Source organism: Leuresthes tenuis, unplaced genomic scaffold, assembly GCF_036924035.1.
Source record: "Leuresthes tenuis unplaced genomic scaffold, fLeuTen1.0.hap1 SCAF_8, whole genome shotgun sequence".
NCBI classification, from domain to species: Eukaryota; Metazoa; Chordata; class Actinopteri; order Atheriniformes; family Atherinopsidae; genus Leuresthes; species Leuresthes tenuis.
In genome coordinates, this window is record NW_027325362.1 from 17,650,983 (window position 1) to 17,672,753 (window position 21,771).

At 40.2% G+C, this 21,771-nt stretch overlaps 1 protein-coding gene across 11 annotated transcripts in view; it reads left to right on the top strand.

Moving 5' to 3' along the window:
* LOC140313174 (neurexin-1a-like) overlaps positions 1-21,771 on the top strand; it is a 228,231-nt gene that overhangs the window by 150,972 nt on the left and 55,488 nt on the right. For all 11 annotated transcript variants that reach the window (XM_072391175.1, XM_072391176.1, XM_072391177.1 and 8 more), the window contains one exon: positions 2,550-2,731. In XM_072391175.1, coding sequence (XP_072247276.1) covers positions 2,550-2,731 — 182 coding nt within the window. The remainder of the gene's footprint in view (positions 1-2,549; positions 2,732-21,771) is intronic.

Sequence of the window (21,771 nt, forward strand, 5' to 3'; positions counted from 1 at the left end):
CTGTCTCCCTTTTAATCCATTTAACATAAAGATCTACACTCCAGTCCATTTCAATAAGTAATTCTTACATTATCATGTTCACCAGCAGTAAATAAGCTGAGTGGGATAAAGGGGGTATCAAAGTGTAAAAATACACTGAGTAGAAAGCAGATGCTAAAATGTGCTCCAACGCTGACATAGTCTAAATGCACTTACTTACACTCAACTGGAACAAGGAGTTGGGGGGAGACTTACAGACACAGACAGCAGTCCTGAGCAATGTACTTAAATTGGAATAAATGTTCTGGGACGGGGCAACATCATATCTGCATTAGTGAAACAAAAAGAGTTTTGTAGTGGTAGCTGCCAGACTTCATGAAAAAGAAATGATGCCTTGGCTAGCAATTTCTCACATAATGTCATCAAGCTCCTTGGCACTTTATCCATTACAAGGACAAAAATGTTTATAGCGTTCAGTTTTATAAATGTGAGTTATGCTTTATGAAAGCAATAAATCCCATCATAAATCAATCCATCCCGACATAATCTGATAATCGCATTATTGTCAAATGATTGTGCGGCTCTTTTTATCAACCTGTTGACGGTATCTATTGGCTCAAGTGAGGGGACAGAATTGGAACAGAGAGTTGAGAGTGGCACACTTGAGTCACAACAGCATTAAGAAAAGCCATCAGGGAAGAAAACTGAATTATGTAATGAATGCAAAATCTATCGATAGTTTCATTTCCCTGTGAACCAGTTTACAAGAAAATAGTGAAATTACAGTCAAATGATTTACAATCTATTGTTCAGGCTGAGGCTGTTTAAATCTCAACACCTATGGATATTAACACCATCTCTCTCTTTCTCTGTCTCTGCTTCTCATTCACACTCACACACGTAAATGCACAACACACCAGCAGAGATCCTTGTCTAATTTTCCATGGAGATAGTTGTTTCCATGCTAATCTGACAGCTGCATTCATTTTCAGCCTTTCTCATAGGCATTAACTTCCCAATCACACCCTCGTTTATTCTCCCATGTACACACATAGAAACACTTTCTTTTTTAAGCATGCTTTCTGTGTCTTGGCAAAAATGGATTAAACACTATCCTAATCTTAAAACCCAAAACACTTTTAATAGATCATTGACTTGACGAGGACTTATTTTTAAGAATCAGTTTGACTGGTCACGTCATACTGCAATGCCAAGTGGAAAATCAGAGAAATATGAGAGAAGAGTTTTAAAGAGGAGTGAGGGAAGGCTCTTTTGCACTCATTAGCTGAGTTACTGGAAGTACCGTATTTTGCGCACTATAAGGCTCACCTGATTATAAAGCGCACCCTTAATTATGGGGTCCATTTCTGTACTTAACTCATACATAAGGTGCACCTGATTATAAGGTGTAGTATTACCGAATGTTCTCTGATTGGTTTATCGCTGCCAGCACATGTAGTGTATGTATTAGTCCCTATGTCAGCGGGAAATGGTCCGACGGTCAAGGACAACATCGTTGGTGTTTTTACACTTATAAACTTATAAACTGCACATCGGTCTGCATCCCCCATCTCAGACTGAAGAACAGGCACTCACTGGGACATGGGCAAAAGCATTAATGATGAAACATTCAATCGCTAAGTACGAGCTCCATACAATCTTCGACCCATTCAGAGTGAATGGCTGGGATCCGCCTAACCCTGGATTCACACCTAAGCGAAGGTGGCCAGTTGCCATTCATTTCCAATGTACGAGAGCGAAGAGGCGCGGCAAAAGTGAACAGTGAAAAGATGAATGCTCGGCGCTCCCCGCGGTAAATGCAAAATGGCGGTATCCGTGAGAGATTTTGGAATTCGGTGCACACATAAGACGCACCGGATTAAATGGCACACGGACGTTTTTTGTGAAAATTTAAGGCTTTTAGGTGCGCCTTATGGTGCGGAAAATATGGTACTCTTTTATCTACCAAGTCATGCTTTAACCTTTAACGCAGCTTCTAAGACAATGAAGTGATGTAGAGAGACAGGAAATAGCTGGTGTTGAGGTTATGTGAAGGGCATAATTGGACCACTCGGTCAATAATGCTGTCATGTGCTTTGCGGCTGCTAATGAAGCACAAGAGATGAGGAGTTGCCCATTTGGCATACTGGTTACCTGAGCACCGGGGACACAACTGCAATTTTGTAAGCAATCACTTTTGTCGCTTCTCTTATTCACTTTTGTCCGTTCACTCTAGAGGTGAAACAGACATTGGCAATAAAACTGAGTAATTGTGGGTATTATTTGGCAAGCATCACGGCTACCTGTCTCTCTCTCACACTGAATTTTCTTCTACTCATGAATTGAGAGGAGTGAACTTAGGAGTGACAGGGCTGAGAGCTTTTCGAGAGCGATATGTTGCTCAGTGCTCTGCAAAGTCATTACTCAGCACAATAAAACTCCTCAGACCGACGTCGTTGATGTCAGCTTTGCTGTGTTATAATAGACTTGCGTTGACACTCTACGATTCATGCCTGGTACGTGAAAGGTAATGCAGTTGGTAAAATGTTTGTTTTTCTTTTGTCCTCTAGCGGGAACAACATACATATTTGGGCGGGACGGCGGACTGATCACATACACGTGGCCGCCAAATGACCGTCCCAGCACGAGGGCGGACCGTTTAGCCATTGGCTTCAGCACGCACCTGAAGGATGCCGTCCTGGTGAGAGTGGACAGCTCCTCTGGACTTGGAGACTTCTTGAAGCTCCACATAGTAAGTTATAAAACTTGTTAATTATCACGCGTTCAAGAACAGCAAAGCAAATTATATACATTACACACATAATGTCCCTGTTATGCCAAAGGCAGAAAAGGTTATTTATCTTTTTGTGTTCGTTTACACCCGAGCTATGAGCCCACTTGTTAGGTTATTTGGTTGCTGCCAATCAAATCAGATCAATCCACACTGACACAGTTCTCATAAAGGTTGTTTTGGTATAACTGGATTCAGTAACTCTATTATTATATATACATTTTGTTTAAAAAAAAATGCATCAGGTTTCAGGGGCTGTACCTATGATGGAAATTGTTGAACCAGTTGCAATGAAAAAAGGTAAAAGTTGTGATTAAACTGCAAGAGCGACATACTTACAATCACGTACATCGGTGTATGCGATAAGAATGATGCCGTGCATGATTCATCTGATCCTGTCAACCTGTTATTCCCTAAGAGGGAAAAGATGCAGTATGAGGGCAGGTTCCACGGTGCATCTGTGACCTGGACATTACTCTGCTGGCGACCACATGACCTTCATCTCTGCAGCACCCACTTACTGACAGCAATGCTGATGCTGGCCAGCAGCATACAGGAACATTACACACGCAGGAAAGCTTCAGACCAGAACATACACAAACACGAAATTGGTCTTGAAGTTTGCATCCCCAGCTGCCCACACACCGAGATTCATGCGTACCATAAGCACACAGTGACATAAGCAGGCCTTTCCTGAGGACACAGAGCAGCTGTGACGTTATCCTTTTCAGACACCTCTGTGCCTCGCTTAGCGTGTTTTCTCTTGTTTTTTCCCAGCATTTTGATTTTAAGACCCAGAGGCATCAAGATCCAAAATGAAAGATCAAGTGATTGTTCTCACTTTAGAAACGATGCAACCTTTTTTACATGATTACACACACATAAGATGTTCAAAACAAGAGAAATTATTGAAATATGGCTGTAAAATGAGAACCACAATGCTGCAATCCTTTTGCATCGTGCAGCTTCTTGGGATCCTCTCCACCTGCTTTAAATCACTTAAGCAGGGGTACGCAGAAGAGATTTCCTCAATAGATTGTTTTATGTAGTGATGCTCAATGTCCTCTCCAATGATTTGCATAGCTGATGCTCCTTTTTGAAATAAATGACTCAACAGGCTTTTGCTTTCTCTCTCATTTCACTACAGTGCTGAGTTGATAAACATACAAATTTGCTTGTTGCATGTACATTTTCATATAATTATCTTTTTTTTTTAAAGCTTACACATCTTAAAGTCATTTGAATATCAGGTAGTTGATTACCATTCAGGCTCTTCCGACTATGGATACAGTTGAACACACATAGAAACAGAGGTTTCACATGTATGTTATAATGAGGCAGAAAGGTCATAAAGCTTACAGCAGATGCATACGTTGCCTTGTTGATAAAATAAGTAGCACGCCACTGACATTTTAAAGTGTGAAAGTGTTGATAAGGCATGTTCTTACACCGAGGGCAGTGGGTTGTGACAATCCTCTCTCCTCTCGCATCAGCAGTCGCTATGAATGCTCTCTCCTATTTATTCTTTTCTCCACATTAATCTGGGTTCTTTGTGAAATGTTGCATTTCATTAGAAAATCAGAGAAATATGAGAGAAGAGTTTTAAAGAGAGGAGTGAGGGAAGCGTGAACAGAGGCATGAAAGTCATGCCATTTATTTGTGTTCATCTCCCTATTGAAGATGAGCAAAGAAGCTTTAAATGTATAAATAACTCACAGTATTTAGTGCATGCGCTGTAAAAGTAAGGCAGTGTTATGACAGACACTTATATAAATGTAGAACCTATCAGCTGACATCTTTAAAAGCCAATTTAACATATTTGGCACTGAATGTGTTTTTCTTTGCACTTTTATTCCAATTCGGTTTGTATGATGGTAAGATGTATTTTTCATGTTTCGTGCTGCAGCAAAATGAAATAAAAAAAGAGAAAATTCAATCCCAGTATTTCATGACATTTGAATACTTTTGATACAAACCGTCTGGAGATGCATTCCACAATTGTGTCATCTCATTAATTACACTGCAAAGGACGTATTTTACTGCACTTCATTAAACACAATGAGCTGTGCAAAATTACCACCTTGATGTGTTTCTTATGCATTAATAGCAGCACTCTGCTAGTCACCTGCAAAAATCTTATCTCGTTGAAATGTACCATTAGTGGGTCATGCTGGAATACGAAAATAATAAGACAAAACACTGACTGTGTAGCCTAATATCCCATGAAGCTGTATTGGGAACTTGGTCATTTTACTCACTTTCGTGCAGTTCTGTCAGTTTTTGCTTACATTTAAGAAATAATGTGACAACTCGACTCCCATTATCAAGTATATTTAAACAAATGTTTGGCGTTAGTTTATTTGGTGGTGCATATTTTCCAGACAATGCATTATAAAGTCGATCCCATTCATGCCAGCTTTATTCCTTTCAGTTACTGCTGCTCTGAGCAGAAATTGTCTTAGGTGGAGAGCATCTCCAGCTGTCCGAGATGGGATTAGACCAGAATTCAGTATTTACCCCCCTCTTGCTCTATTCTCTATATCCCTCTCCCCTCTAATCTCCTGCACCCATTTCATGATGACAGGAAACCCAGCGGGGCTTGAAGGACGCCATCTCAGCTCACACTCTCAGATGGGAATTTTCTGAGTAATATGTAGTGTATATGATTTAAATGCACCTCAAAGGAATCATGATCCTTCCCCGCCTCTCTTTTCCATCGCAGATAAAGACAATGACTGTGAAGTCAGCCAACCATCAAATGTACGACAATCCTCAGGCTCATCACTGTAGTACACATGCAAGACTAGATTCATGATAATGTTCCTGCTGTTTCTTAAATTATGATGACTCTCCACTCTCCTGTTCAGGTTTTCTAAGGTGAATCATCTTCATAAGCCTTATAGCACCAGTGTCCCATGTGGACATAGGCCTTGACTGTACATGGTAGTGTGCTCCAGCTACGAATCTTTGTATATAATTAATTGCACTGTAGCTGAAAGTCAAATCCAGGAAAATATTCACAATGATATTATGCAAAAGAGGGAATTATGGATGTAATGATCCCTGGTGGGTTCGTGTAGCAGAGCAATCCATAAGAAGAGGAACTGGAACTAAGTTCATAAGTTGTGGGTGCACAGTACATTCTCTGTTAAACATGCAAAGAGATGTCACAGTGTAATTTCAGCACAGAATATTTTAGGTGAAATAGATTTTACATTTATGCTGTTAAGTTGTTTTATCCCACGCAAAGGAAGTCCAGTCTCATTTATTTCACCACACCACCTAGGCTGTATATGTATTATTGAAAATCTATGTGTACATTTTTAGGAAGTAATTTACTCAGTGGGATGGAGGCTTTGTGGCTGTGTTCTTCCTTTTTGTTGTCAGTGAGCAGCCGTGACCCTTACTATCAGGGGCTCTCCTTAGTCTCAGGCAGGGCCCCAAAGGGCCCACTGAGCTTGTTTTGTACTGGCACTCAATCTCTGTGTGGGGGTGGGGGACTACTCTGAGCACTTTCTTCTTTCCCTCCTCTAATTGCATGCATCCCTTAAAAAAAAAAAAACACAAACAAAAAAAAAAACAAGCAATGAAGGCACTCTGGCTAAGACAGCAAGACTGTGAAGTTAATGTATTCCATAGAGCAGAGAGGATAGTTGAGAATAATGACTCGGCGGTGCATTGCTCCCTTTGGTCCTCCTATAGCTGACTACCAGAAAGGGGGTTCTTCTTCTGATGGAAGAACCTTTAATTGCAGTTTCAGCTCCTGTTCTTTACCCAATAAATCATGTAAAATAGCCTCAGAAAACCCAGGCCCACTGTCCGAGTATCCACACTCTCAGGTTAGAAAGGTATATTTTAGTGGTCCACCTCGCTTACAGAGTTCTTATTATTCACAATCGCGTGCTTCATTAGGTGAGTACTGCACAGTCTAATTCGATGCTACATGTTAGGCTGTTACCTGGGAGAGATGCAGCAGGTCTCACAAGAGAACAAGTCTCACGCTATCCCCCATACTCTTATTAAAACACCTGTCCAGGGAGGAGATCTTATTCTCATCCTCTACTGCTGTTAAGGTCGCTAATTACCTCTCATGCCCGCTCTGCACACAGACGTAGAACAGACTTGCATGCGATACCCTCAGGATTACCTGATGTACAGCTCTCCATGTTGCTTACTCAGTCAAATCACATCAGTTATTACCAAACCTCTTGAGCAACGGACAGGTAGGTTATCATTATTATTACAGTGCAGTAGCATGTTTGGAATTAAAACAGCTTAAACTCGTAACTTTGTTTGTGGGTGCAGAGTAAGTGTTCTGCTCCAGCTGAACACTTAAAATGCACTTCCGTTAAGTATCTGATAAGTATTATTGTCGCGCTTGGACAGTTGTCACCTCCCTGTTTAGGCACCCATTTTTTTTTTGTTTGCCACAATATTTCAGCTGCTGTTTCCATGGTAACAATCCTAGTTCAGCACTGGACTCAGTGCCGTGTTGATGATATGCATTTTAATCAGATTCAAAAGTAGCATGACCATATTATTGGCAATTTGAAATCATGAAATCAAGTTGCTCAAAACAAAAGTGTAAAATAAGAAAATGAGCGGTAAAATGGTATCTGCCTCCATCACATAGCAGAAAGCATGCAACTAAACAAAAGTTACGTGTTATATACAATAAGTTATATATATTATTTTTTTTTAGTTTATTTATTTATTTTAAGAGCTCCTTTTCAACTGACATGGAATACGGAAGATTTATGAAACCAGAAAGGAAGTATTTTGGCAATAAAAAGATAGATTTGTTCCCAGTGACAGTCTTCATCACTGAATTGTCACACTCGGATGAACAAAGGGTGAGGAGTAAACACATCCAGTGTTATTGACTTCCCACGGTTTGTGCTGTCACCAGTCACTCTTACTTGTGCGGTTCCCCCACCTCATAGAGACAATATTTTAAGACAGGCAGAACTGCCACTTTCATCAAAATCATCTGAAAGCTACAGAGTGCACAATTTGAGGATCACTGCTAAAATGTCACAGATGACAAAGGGGCCACATTTACTCATACTTCTGTTTTGCCTTTTTGCTCTACTTGGTTCTTCACCTTTTAAGAAAATAAAATGGAACTGATTTTCCCGCTATTGTGATGCTTCTTTTGAAGGAACAGCAAATCAAGGAAGAATCTATAGTAATCATAGATGCATTTGTGTTGAAGTTTGACTCATATCATCAATCCCTTACTGTTGAATCTCACTCTGCTATGTTTATATTCACATCTAGATCCCATTTGTCTTTACTCTTGCTTTCCCCTTGTCAGATAGTGTCAGTAAAACCAGATTTGCCATTTGCTCATTAGTGTTTCCGGCAGTTTGTAGTGTGGCATGTCAAAAAGCTGGGTTAATGCCACTTTAAGGGTAATGTAATTGCTAACCACAATGAGGAGACAACACTGAGGAGAGTGTATTGTGGAGCTCTGTTGACCTGTGTTTTTTTTTGTTCAGAATGAAAAAGACTCAAAGGTAACAGAAGGTAATGCTTGTATTCCCTTGCTTTTCGGGTCGTTAACATACAGAATATGAGTTGTAATTGTTTAAGCGGCAATGAGTGCTGGTAATAGTATGGTAATAGTGCTGGTGAATAAAACATTGATTTTATGTCCACTGTAACTGATTGTGGCAAAGGTCTGTATGAGAGAGTAAGCGTCCTATCTGTTTTAGTCATAGACAGGTCAGCCACTCCGCTCTGATGATGCACCTGACCTCAAAGAATCAAATCTCATCATATCCATATTGAGAAGGGACAGCGCTAGAATCACCATTACTCATCTATCAATTCCAATCATTTCTCAATTTGTTCAAGCTCTTTGCCACTACAAAGCCAAGTGGTCCATGAAGAGAAAGTGTGTGTTTGTGTGTGTTTGTGCATGGGAGAGAAAGAGAGGGGGATAATGATGTGTGTATGTGTATTTGAGAGGGCAGGACAATACTGTGTCTTCACTTTTATTAGTGTAACAAATCATAGTGACTACAGCTTGTCATTCTCAAAGCTGTACATCAATACATTATGGGCTTGCCTCATACAAGACAATATTGCCATTGCTAACATGGAGTAAATTTGATTTCATCGTCAATGTTACACCGTCAGTCACGTCTGCTTTTTTGAGGTTACAAGGGTAAGAACATCAACATTCTATTTATTGTTATATTATGGTTTGATGGTAGATTTTTTTTGTCTTTTTTTTTTTTTTTAAATGGGTTTAGCTCGATCCCTAACCCTTCTAATTTCATGTATCACTGCAGCCATTCAGCCCATTTGATCAGATTCACCATTTACCTCATTACTCAATAAGGTACTGCCAATGCATATGTGGCAGTGAATTTATTGGGGAGAGCGTGTGCTTGTGTGCATTTGGGACATGAACGGCACAGCATTAAGTCACCATAGCTGTTAACTTTTGACACAGCTGCCTGAGGCCTTAGGGTGAGATAAAAATAGTCCCACTTTCTCACTTCATTACATCAAGCTGAAGTTCACCGTCCTCCAACGATCACGTATGAAGCTTATTTTATGTAGTATTAGTATGTAATTCATTATTCTGTATATCTTGCCCATGCTTAATTCTGACAAGAATGTGAAAGAATATGCAAATGATGTAAAGGATCAAATTAAATGCTTTAGTTTAGTTCAAGTAATAGATCTGACTTTGTCTGGAGTTGTGTTTCCATGGATCATTTATACTATTCTCAGTGTGATATAAAGGTCTCTCACTCTACTCCTGTTTAACAATTATATGTATATGCGTCTGTGACTGCCGCTTTATTAGACAAAGGAGATGAAAACAAATACAGAGCTCAGGGTACAATATTGGTTCTTTCTTGTCTTCTCCCGTTGAATGGATTATATCAATAAGATTAAAAAGAAACCTCATCCTTTTCTGTTGTGTTTCTGGCAAATTAGCAGACAGAACCACTGTGCATGTCTAAAATATTAAATACTAATCTAACACTCTCCGGCACATCTCGTCTTCCCAGAGTTAGTTATGCTTATTTAAGAAATATTTGCCACGTAACTACAGCTCATAGTACTGAATCAATATTGTACTAATGTGTAACAATTTGGCTTTTATTAAGAGTGTAAAAACCTCTTCCTGTACTCAGTACCTCACATTAGTTACTTGGTGTCATAATTTGACTTGAGCCTGTTGCTTTAAATACCCATTGGTCTCTACTTGAGCAGCACAATATTCATAAAAACCGACATTGTGATATTCTCTTTTTCTTTAGGATTTAATTTAACGTTAAAAAGTTACAATATTTTATTTACAATATAGATGTTGGTTTATGTGGATGTGATTTTGTATTTATTTATTCATGTTCTTATTTATTTAATGCTATTCATTACTAATTTAATTTGGCCTACCAGTGAAGGTTTATGTTCATATCATACTCCAAAGACATTGTTGTATAAATAGTTTAAATGAATTTGCGCTCACATTGTAGTGTTGAAGCTGGAATTATATGTCAAGGAACTTCAGTTTCTAAGAATAGGAAGTGTATGTTGTTGTGGGGAAAAAAAAAGAAAACATAAAAATCAATATTTCAACATTTACAGTGTTGAGCCTCCTTCTTTAGAAATTCTGCAATTCGCCCAGACATTCTAAATATCAGATTCTGAGCCAAATCCTGATTGATGACTTTCCATTCTTGTCTTATCAATACCTAAAGTAAATCCCAGTTTGTGGGTCTGTTTGTCCACTTTCCTTTGAGAACTACCAGCAGGTTCTCAATGGGATCAAGACCTCTGGAGTTTCCAGGCCATGGATCCAACATTTTGATGTGAGGATTTCTAAGCTACTTCATTATCACTTTTGCCTTGTGACATGGTGTTCATCAAGCTATAAAATGCAGATTGTCACCAGATTTCTCTTGGATCATTGTAAGATGTTGCTCTTGGAGAATGTTTTGATGCCATTCCTTGTTTATAGCAGTGATTTCAGACAGAATTTAGAGTGAGCCCAGTCCCTTGCATGAGAAGCAACCCCACACATTTTCCATGTATGTGCTTCACTGTTGGCACAGCTCATGGTGGCTTTTCTTCCTCAAACAACCGATCTTCCAGATGTCCCTAATAGATGGAATGGACTGTATCGTTGAAGTGCCTTGAGATGACATTTGTTGTGATTTGGCGCTATATATATATATATATATAAACTGAACTGAATGGGGCATCATCTGAGAACATAACTTTTGATGTTCAGTACTTGTACTGTCTGCAGAAATTCAGTCTATTCTTGATGTTCTTCTTGGAGGAGTGGCCTCTTCGCTGCTCTTTTCGCCACTATGAAAAAAAAAAGTCCGAAAGTCTATGTCTAACTGTGTGTACATCCACCCACCAGTTTCCACTCTTGCGCAAGTTCTGTACATTTAGCAACCTGATTTCATAGCTGACTCCTCAGGACGATACAAATTTGGGCGCTTGATGAACACTCATGAATGTCCTGAAGCCCTCTTCACCGCAGTTGAACTTCTCTCTTGAAGTTTTTCAAGATATGGTACACTGTTTCAGGTGTACTATCCATTGAAACAATATCTTTGTATCTAAGGCCATAAATAGGCTAAATACAAAAACTGAGGCAGCGAAGTTAGTGCAACACAAAATTTGAGTCAGTGCCAAGACAAATGGCCAGGACTGCAGATATTTGCCTATATTTTTTGCACTGCACTGTAAAAATCAGCAGAGAGCAAAGAGCAAAGTCAGTTTGGACTGAGCCAAGTACAGAATTACCTATGAAATACCGTCCAAACATCTCTGGCAAAGAAAATTCTTCCAGGTTGCCTCTCAGCTAATTATTCCATAATTGTTCTTGGTGCCTTGTTGTTAATGTCTTCCACAGGGCTTTCAGTGGGGCTGTATGAAATATTTAACACAAGGCTCGCCTTGTTCTGGTCAACTTAATTACCTTTTTCAATGCTGCACTGCTCTCATCTCCAGCCCCTTGTGCTTTCCATGCAAGTTTGTTACCCACACATAAATACAATGTGTGGGTAACACATAGAAGCATGCTGTGTTTAATTATGTGCCGCTATTGAAATGTTGTAGCATGCCACATTGGTGTTTGCTGCTGGTGTTGTAGCAAAGGTAATCTGAGCTCATATTTATTTTGTAAAATAGTTTTATTTTACTGGCAAGAATATCTTCTCATCCATAAATGAGAAATCAATGCTGCTTTGTTATAGATTGCTTTCACCAATAAACCACACGGACTCATAAAACATTAAGAATAAATGAGCAGCAGGAAGCAAAAGAATGAGAGGCAGGACCTATCATATGGACATATGGAAATCAACACAACTGAAACCAAACATGACTAGGGTAGGTGAGGTGGAGTATCCGCTCCTAAAATGTCTCAGACAACCACATTGTCAGCAGAAACAATTATCCCCCTCTTGGCCCCACATTTTCATTTATGAATAATAGATTTAGCGGTCGTCCCTATAGTTTCTTTAACTATCAGTCAATATTACCGAGTTCCAAATGAGATATAGAGATTTTAACCCCAGGTTTATGCTGTGCATCATTTGACATTCAAGTCAAATATTCCAAGAATGATATTTACATTTTTTTTATTATTATTGCTCATGGGGGCAGAGTATCTGGCCAGTTTCTTGTCTTTCAGCTGTAAGAGCTGCAGTCAAGCTGGGTGCTCAAAACTGAGCCTCTGGTCATAGATCGTTCGTTCAACAGCCTCATCTAAAGAATTGGTTTTCTGTTTGTTCACATGAGGGTGCATGTGTGCATTTTTCTCATCCTCTCCGTTATAATAAGGGCTGTGCAGTGATGGGCAGTAACACTGCCCGTGCTAGAGCAAACAATCTGTGACGTGCCAGCAGCCTACATGTGCAGCACACCTCAAGCAGTGAGATCAAACAGACAGGTACATGTTGTTCTTTTGTCTGCTTCCATCCCCCAGGTAAGGATATGAGATTAGAAGGGCACGCCTCAATCTGTGGCCTAATTTTCTGCTCGTTTTATCCACCATGCAGCATGCACTACCTCAGGTAAAAAGAGAGATGTTGCAGGGAGACGTTTGAGTTCTGGTTATGTTGGAGTAAATGCTGCAAAATTGAAGAGGAGTAAAACTTTACAGCTTGATCTATTGGTCCTCTAAATTGTTGATATGAGCATTTGGTTTGCAATTCCCAGAAGGGCAAAGCAAACACCTTGACAGCAGTAACTAAAAATGCATGCGATGCCTAAGTCATTCTCTTGTCTGTGTCTCCTCCCTTACCTGGAATAATAAATCAGTTATGCCTGAGGTATGCTCTTCTCCTTAACTTCACCAGGGCATTTTGTGAAATAGCCCAGTGGCTTACAAAGAGCGGCTATAAAAGATGTAGAAAATTGTTGAGGGAATTCCGTGTCTCTGCTGTATACAGACTGAGCCTGACACTGGAAGTTCAAGTTTTATTCTGCTGCATTATAATGGCTGGTCAAAACCAAACCCAAAATATCAGCAATGATCAGTTTACTGTAAATCTGGAGGTTACCTGCAGTTATGCTGGCGGGTATTGCATATTACATGCTCCATTTTCTATGGTTTAACATTGAGGGGAAAAAATGATAACAGATTAAACATGTTCATTTTGAGCACAGGTACAGATTACGGGAAATCCTGTGACATGGACATGCCCAAATGTTGTCCAAATGAAGCTTCAAATGAGGCGCTTCTGTAATCGATGCGGTATCATCCTACTCCTTTATCCAATACAGTAATTTCTGAAACATTTATTGACCAAAATGTTGCTGTTATTTATAAGATAATGTAACAGCTGTTGTGTGACAGTGTCACTCACCACCATTTTTCAGTCAACGGCAGCATAAATCGATAGCCAGCCAGTAGCCTGTGTGTGTGTGTGTGTGTGTGTGTGTCATCTGACTTACAAAGAGATAGCAGCGTGAAGGGAAGAAGCAAGCTGAAGGGGGCAGTGTGATGCTCTTGACAATGTTCTGCTGAGAAACCTCAGGTTCTATCATTCATTTGGACAGTTCGTTGATTATGATTCTTTATTGCAGATCACCACATTTGCCCCTTCATGACAATGTGATCCCTGGACAGCAGTGGCCTCTTCCAGCATGATAATGTACCACATAGTAAAAAATGTTCCTTAGTGATTTGAGAAAGATGACAAAGAGTTGAAAATGTTGGCATGGCCTCGGAATTCACCACATTTAAACCAGATTGAGCTTATGTGATGTGTGGTATGGGTCAAGCAGTGGTTAAAGGTGTCAATGTAAATTAGAAACTATTTCTAAGGCTTTTAGCAGCTGTATGTCAGAGGCAGGGTAAACATGCATCTTCAGCAATGCAATGCCAAGGGTAAAAGGTGCTTTGATACGCTTAATCTATGGTGAGGCCATAACTCAGCATTTCATCACCATGTCTATCACATGATTCTATAAGGGAATAACAGTTGTTGTTATGGAAATACAAAGATGAGACACAGAGAAACCTCTTTAGAAATGGGATGTCAAAGTGTAGCATGTTGTTACATCTTCAGATCTAAGAGTTTTGCTTTAATAGAGTATTCTTCAGTCATCTGTCACCTGATTCCTCCTGAATGGCATCCTTAGTGGCCAGAATCATGATATATCCATAAAAGTGTTTGCTGGAAAAAACAGTGTGCCCCACAAAGGCCCAACACAAGACATTTTCAGAGGTCTAATGGACTCCATGTCTCAATGGATCAGAGCTGTTTTGTAGCATGAGGACAAACGACACAGTATTAGTCAGGTGGTTTTCATGCTGTGGCTGGTCTACGTTTTTCCAAGCTGGAAGTAATTGTAAAATCATTACCACTTCATGAAATCTTAATAGGTGCTGTCAATTAGAGACAAAGTAATGGCATGAGCCAGGAGCTTGTGACGCCATCACTATTTAACAGCTGGCAGTAAAGTTTTTGTGCTCATCCAGAACTCAGTTGTTGCCATTTTTATTGTTTTCAGTCCTTCAATGCATCTATGACGTTTGGTAATCGTATCAATCATAACGTTTCACAAGAAGAATGGCCACTGCTTAGAATATATTTTGTCAAGCACAAAAGTATGCAGTTTAAATTTGTTGTTATTTAAAGCAGTCTAATAGGAAGGGGTTGGCTGACATATCAAAGGTGGTACCTGACAGAAAGATATGATATCTTTTGCCACCCTGGGGACTTCCTAGAGCACCCTGGGAAGAAAAGAAGGCAGTGGCAGGAGGAGAGAAGCTGTGTACTGGTCACCTGCAAGGCCTTATCTGGCTGTCATATTATTTCACCACAAAGGACCACAAAGGCCGTATCTCATGCCCATCTCTTTGATAAGGACTGCTGCTCCAAATAAAAATAAAAGACAAAACAGAAGGTGTGCAGGAACAAAATAACAAAGCAGAGCAAAGCTTCTTCGGTGTGTTAGCTTGTTATTACTTTTCGCTGCAAGATGGCTGATAAAGACCCAAAGACAATGAAGGAGGAAACAACAGAAGATAAGTTGAAGAAAAGAGTGAGGGTAAAACTGAAAAAAGATAGGACTGTGTAAGAAACCAAACATTTCATTAAAGGAAAATCCTCTTACTGGTACATGGGGAAGGAGACAATAACACGACAATAACAAGCGGTCGGATCTAGTCTGAAAACGGACTGGAGTGCACACATGAGCTCTTATACATGTTTGTATGTTTCTGGAAAACCACTGAGAGATTTTCAGGTACAGCCTGGTGAAAAGCTCTGTGACCCTTTGTTACAGCCTCTGCCACTTATTTAACAGTGTTGTGTTTACGTAAAAATCTTTGTGTCCTTCGACGTTATATAACGAGTGCAACTGTTTCATATGTTTTTGTTACGTATGCAAGAGCTATCTCTGCAGACATCTGCAGTGAGCGATGAGACATCTTACTTTCCCTCGGGCATTTATTTTTATTTTTTTAACAATCTTTGATTTAAACGTTATGTTCAAGTATACTGCATGTTTAGGAACAACATGCTTCCCACAGCTTCCGGTCCCCTCTCCCAGCTCTGTGCTCCACTAGGCGGAGTCACAGGCCAGTTTGGACGCAGAGATGCAGACAATTCTAATTCACAACATTCATCATCATGGCAGCAATGCTTGCCTCCCTGGCCTGAACACTCCCTCTGTTATAAACCGGAGCTCCAGAAGAACGCTGATTCAGGACTTGCCTGATATCAGATCAGTATTCTACCGTAGGGCAAGAGCTATGTTGGTCCAACTTGTATGATACATTGTTGTCTTAGTAGTACTGTAGACACACATGAGATGACTTCAGTACACTGTGTGGTTCAGATATTTTATTATCTCATGAAAATGGATATTAATTTGTCCTTATGAAAACATTGGCATGGACAGCTAAGACCTTCAGTAATGCATATGGCAGCCTTCTGAGCCACTGAGCACTTTGAATCCTTTATGAGTTATGTAGTCGTGTATTTATCAAAAGAGAGATTTTTTTCAGCATATATGGCTCCACTTATAGTTGTTGATATGAACGCAGTGAATAAAGCTGCAGTAGATGCTGTAGAAAAGAAAGAGATTGTTTAACTTCTTGAAACTTGTTTTCCATTTCATCTTTGTTAACAGAAGAAAAATGGGGAGATCAATTATATCATTAATTTCTAGCATTGTTATTTTACTGTCTCTTCTGAGATCTGCTGTTGCTCCACTCTGTTGCTCACTAATGAAAATGTAGCAATGCATAGAAAATGTCAGATTTGTAATTACTTCACAGTTGGACAGTTCATTTGTTAGTGGTGCAAGAAACGCTCCCAAAATGGTCACCCTCTAAAATATTGCATTTCGGTCCCTGTGAAATCTGGATTATTTGCGGTGGTACGCTGTGATGGCGGACAGCTGCTGTGATGCTGCTGCCAGCTCTGCACACCATGAATTTTGAGTACACACCCAGAAATCAGAGTTATAGTTGCCTGTGAAGGACAGATCCCATGGCAGTTTGCTCACGCATGTGTAGTGTGGATGTGTGTGGGGTTGCACAGCTTTGTGTGTGGAAGCGAGTGTGGATTGTTCAATAAACTCATCACAAACCTCATAAAGAAAGATGACATTTACAGCAAAGAGCAAAGGTCAAGGAGGTGGACCTGATGAGATCATGATGGAGGGAAGGCTGTTTTCTTGCAGCCACCTTGAGAAATTGGGAGGAAAAACACCAGACATTTAATTGTGTGAGTATACATACAGTACAAAAATGATTTATTTTCTGTAGAAACTGATGGTTTATAAAGCACCCAAACAGTGGCTCATAGGGCCAGTGTAGACAGATAGTCTGATAATGTAGATCTAATTAAGACTCCCAGAGTGGGACCGTAGTGTAGGTCTCTGCCGATCAACACACTCGGGGCACAGCCATGTCCTCATTAGCACCAACAGTGTCACCAGACCTGGTCGATATATACATCCTTAAATTAGGGTAGAGAGTGAAAATTGGCCCTGCTCTCTGAAACCATTCTGATTTCTGAAACCAAGGCCTGTCTGCAAATGTGAGCTGCGACTCGAGATGAAGTTAATGAAGACAATAAGACGAAGAGGAGGGAGTCATCAAGCTTTGAAAGAACCCCCATCCTCTGTTTTGGGACTGGAAGTGTTGCCAGATTGGCAGCTCAATCTTATAGGCCCCTCGTACCTTTGATGAAAAATTAAAACTTGACAGACGCACTCCCCTTTGGCCAAGTTCTACCTTTTTTTTTGCCTCTCTGTTGTCTGACTTTGTCAGAACTGTGAATGTTTGTGTTTGTCTCTGTGAGAATGAGAGTGAGAGTTAAAGGCAACCGGAGAAATATCGTATGTGTCTATGTGCCTGCTCCTGTGTGTGTTCTGGGTGAGCAGTCATCTGATGAACTGCCTTGCGTCGACCAAGGCTTTCGCTCGCTGCAGCCAGTGAGATCCTGTCGTTGTGGTGGTGTTGGTTAACAATGCTCATCCCCCAGCACCACAACTCACAGAGCAGCAGTAAGAGGTTGGCAGACCCTAATGGAAACGTCATCTTCCAGATAAAAGATGGCCCGGCTTTGATGAGAGATGGAGTTATGGGGGGTGTATAATAAAAGAACCATTTCCAATCGGTTCTGAAGCCAATTTAAGAGTGCTGAATTAAGACAGACACTGTCATAGACAAACTGAAAGGCCGACAGTCCGTCACAGCTGCTCTTCTGTTTCTCAGGCAAAGGGGCCTTTCGCTGCCTTGCTCCACATTGGCGGGGTTGGAGTAATGGTCAAGCTGACACTGAAAACTTCAACAAATTCTGAAAGTTTGATTGTCATTCGGTCTGTTTCAGTGAAAAAAAATACTGGTGGAGACCGAAGCGACAGAAAAACAAGGAAAACTATAGCGCTGGAACCAACAGAGCGGTGTTCTGGGATAAATTAGCAGACCTTCCTTCGGACTCCTGTGTACAGTGTCAGGACAAGGTGCATTACCTCCCAACGTATTTGACAGTTGCAACCAACAGACAAACAAAACATGTTGTCTGGCACGGTTGTTGTTTGTTTCCTTGTCTGTTGTGTGTTTCTTGCCCAAAAACTCCCTCATCTGGTTATGTCTCCACTTGGGCTTGAAAAAACATTTCGGCACCAGCTTTGACACCATTCAGAAAGGACCTAACAATAGGCTGCTCTAGACTGTAATCCAGACCTGTGCAGTTTTTCACTTTGTATGGTCTTTGTTCACAGAGAGAAAGAGTAGTGTGACATCAAGCTAGCGTAGTCTCTTTGAAATCTCCCGTGTGTTACAGTGGTGACGTCGAGTCCAAGCAGGAGACATGACAACTGTAAAGCAGTCTGTGTTGCCGAGCGTTATGGGTATATTTTCCATGTTTTCTGTGTGTTGTATTTATTTGACAAAGTAAATTAGCACTTTCAAAGAGGTGTTTATTTGATGAATTGTGTAATGTGCAAGTGTGTTTGCAGAGCCTTTTTTTCTTTTCTTTTTTTTTTTTTAAATACTCATCACATACAGTACCACATCTACCCCCACTCACTGGTTGTGAAGGTGCTTTAGCTTGTATACATTTACATATTTATTGCCTGAAGCCTTGCATAAGTAATATTCTCTCAGGTGTGCACTGTGAACATGAAGCACTCATGATCACACCCTCTCTTTGATGGTTGTAGAATTAGTTTAGATGTTTTTCACTTAACAAGATTCATTGCATTGTAAAGAATTGAATTGCTTGTCGAAAATGAGAACTGTCTCTCAGCTGTAAGAGGATTTAAAAGCGTTTACTTGGCTACTCGTTTGCATATTGCTGAGATGTTGTGTAGTGAAATGCATAAAATGTTTTACTTTACTATAATAAAAAAAGATAGGATTTCCCCAATTTCTCAAGCATGTGTGCCTCCCGAACTATAAGTGGCAGTAACTTATGTCTTATGTTGTATTTTGATCTTTATTTCCTACCTGTATGGAATTCATTTGACATTATCATCCTGTCAAGCAGAGTCAGTTTGCCTATAATAGATGATGTTTTCGAGTGAGACAGCAATCTGACAGAGGATCCTAACAGTTTCAAAGGCTAATTCGTGCCCAGTCATTTTCATCAGCCTTCTCCCTTTGCTTGTCTTCCTTTCACTTAATCTACTGGAACACACAGTGTAATGTGATAACTAAATCCCAATTTTGTTTCCTTTTCCCTATCCATGTCTGCTACAGTATCGGTCTTTATCTCTCACCGGAACTATTAAGAGGATTAATCAGACTGTCTTCTGGCACTTCTTAGATGCTCTCTACTGATGGGGCTCTTCCACAGGAGAGGCTGGTGGGTGGATGGCAGCATTTAGAACATGGTGGCACTTTGATCTGCAGGGCAGCTTTACAAACTTGCACTTCTAGCTTTGTGTTGAAGGGGTGAAGGAATAAAAATGTAAAAGTGAGACCTGTTAGATGATTTTGCAAAGAGAAAGTGGTACACCAAAGAGAGTTATTCCCTCCCACAGAAAATGCTTTTTCTAAAACCGGTTTAAACACCTCATTTGTAGTCCAGGCTTTCCTTTCTGATATTGACAAAATTACCATGTTACACACTTGTATAATACCGGCATATTTGCAAAATGGCCATTGAGCTGCTTTTGGTTTTGTAGAAGAAATATTTGGTGGAGCCACACAATGCAGAGGATGATAACATTTCAGATAACATTTTCAGTTTTCCTATATTTTTCAGCAGTAATCGTAGTTGTTCTTTCATCTTTTCGTGAATATTTCAGCTTCCTTGTGAGACACAAATACGATAAATGACTCTTGTATGCCCTCCACATTGTCAGTTTAATGACTACAAAGCAATATAGCCTGTGTAACTGCCACCCCACCATACACAACGCACTATGTCAACTCAGCTTAATTAGCAGAAAGGATAACAACCTGTAGTGAATAATGGTTTTTAATTATGCAATTTTACCGCTTCTACAAGCAAGATTGGTGTCCATGGGATGGATGAGGGGCAGTCGGCAAGGAATCATTTACAATCAATTTTCACCTCCAAGCTGAGGAGATGGTGAATGCAGCAGCTGAAATGGTGAATGCAGCAGCTGAAAAGAGAAAAATTGAATACAGTTTCCATTTTCATGATAAAGTGATTACACCACATCAGAAAGTGTCCTGAAGCAAAGTATAGAAATCTAAGCTCATGAATGTGCCTCCAACACCTACTGACAGCGACACACGTTTCTATGAAAATCCCAATCAGCCACACACTTCCTTACCTCTTCTATCGAGTCTATTGAGCCATCACATGAATTTAATGTTTGATAGAATGAACTTGGATTTGCTCTGACTATAACAAGGCTCCAGCGTTTTCCCTCTGCTCGGATATCCAACCTTCATATCCACGTTACACCTGAATGACTCTGCTAATAGAAGCATTTTATCAGACTTGCAAGCAAGAGGCCTGGCACGGCTATCTCTTTTTATTATTCACATTGCCCTGCTCTCAGATTCCATGCTCATTTAAGCCCTGTGACCCTCTCATTGGGGCAGCGCACTGGCTCTCCCGCACAGACATCGACACAAACTATTTTGCATGCTTGAGGATGCACTCAGTGAGACTTTTGCACAAAATGGCAGTGGAGTTGTGGATGCATTGAGTAATGTGCGAAGCTGCTCATGCATTTTCAGAGAAAAACAAAACTTTTTTAAAACTATAGATATTTTTAGATATATTTCCAATATTTAAAGAAAAAAAACGAGATGACTGGCTTGTTCAACAATGAAAGCATCTCAGCTGAGCTATTTCTAAGTAAATGGATTCAATTTAATTGTAATTCATCCTTATCAAAGAGATGATTTCTCTGTCAGAAACACTGTGGCAATTTGAAAATCTTTCTTATGTTCTTTTTGATTAGCATCAGCATCCTTGAAGTCAATGTTTTCTCTGTAAAACAGATCATTCCCTAATAGCTTCTGGCAAAGAGCCCTTTGCTTTGACTAGCATAGGGAAACAATTCCTGACTACATGGTAAATATTGTAAAGACCGCATTCAACTACATGCAATATAACTGAGGAGAGCAGAAATGGAAATAATCGTTCAAGAAATTGACACAGTAGGATATTGGAACACAACAGTTTTGCCTGCTTGTTTTCCTGGCACCTTCACTGGTGTCAGAACAGACAGTAGGTGAGTGATAGGAGGCTATATAGGGACCGCCACGGATCATTACACATTAAAATGTAGCAGCTGTAAGTCAGTCCACTCAGTTTATCAAAGCTTTTGGGGTTACTACACCAACCTCTACCCCAGCCTTTGTGTTTTTTGTGTGTGGGTCTGAAACAGCTGCATGAAGCTTCTGATGCTCCACTGCCAAATGTCACAAGCGGCCCGTCCTTCTGGGGAAATAAATTAGCTCTCTCTTAAGCAGCAAGTATTCAACAGGAGCCGCAGCATATGGAGAGAGTCTGACGACTCAAGACAACAGTTTGGCTTTTCCCGTCTTGATCTGGACAGTACCT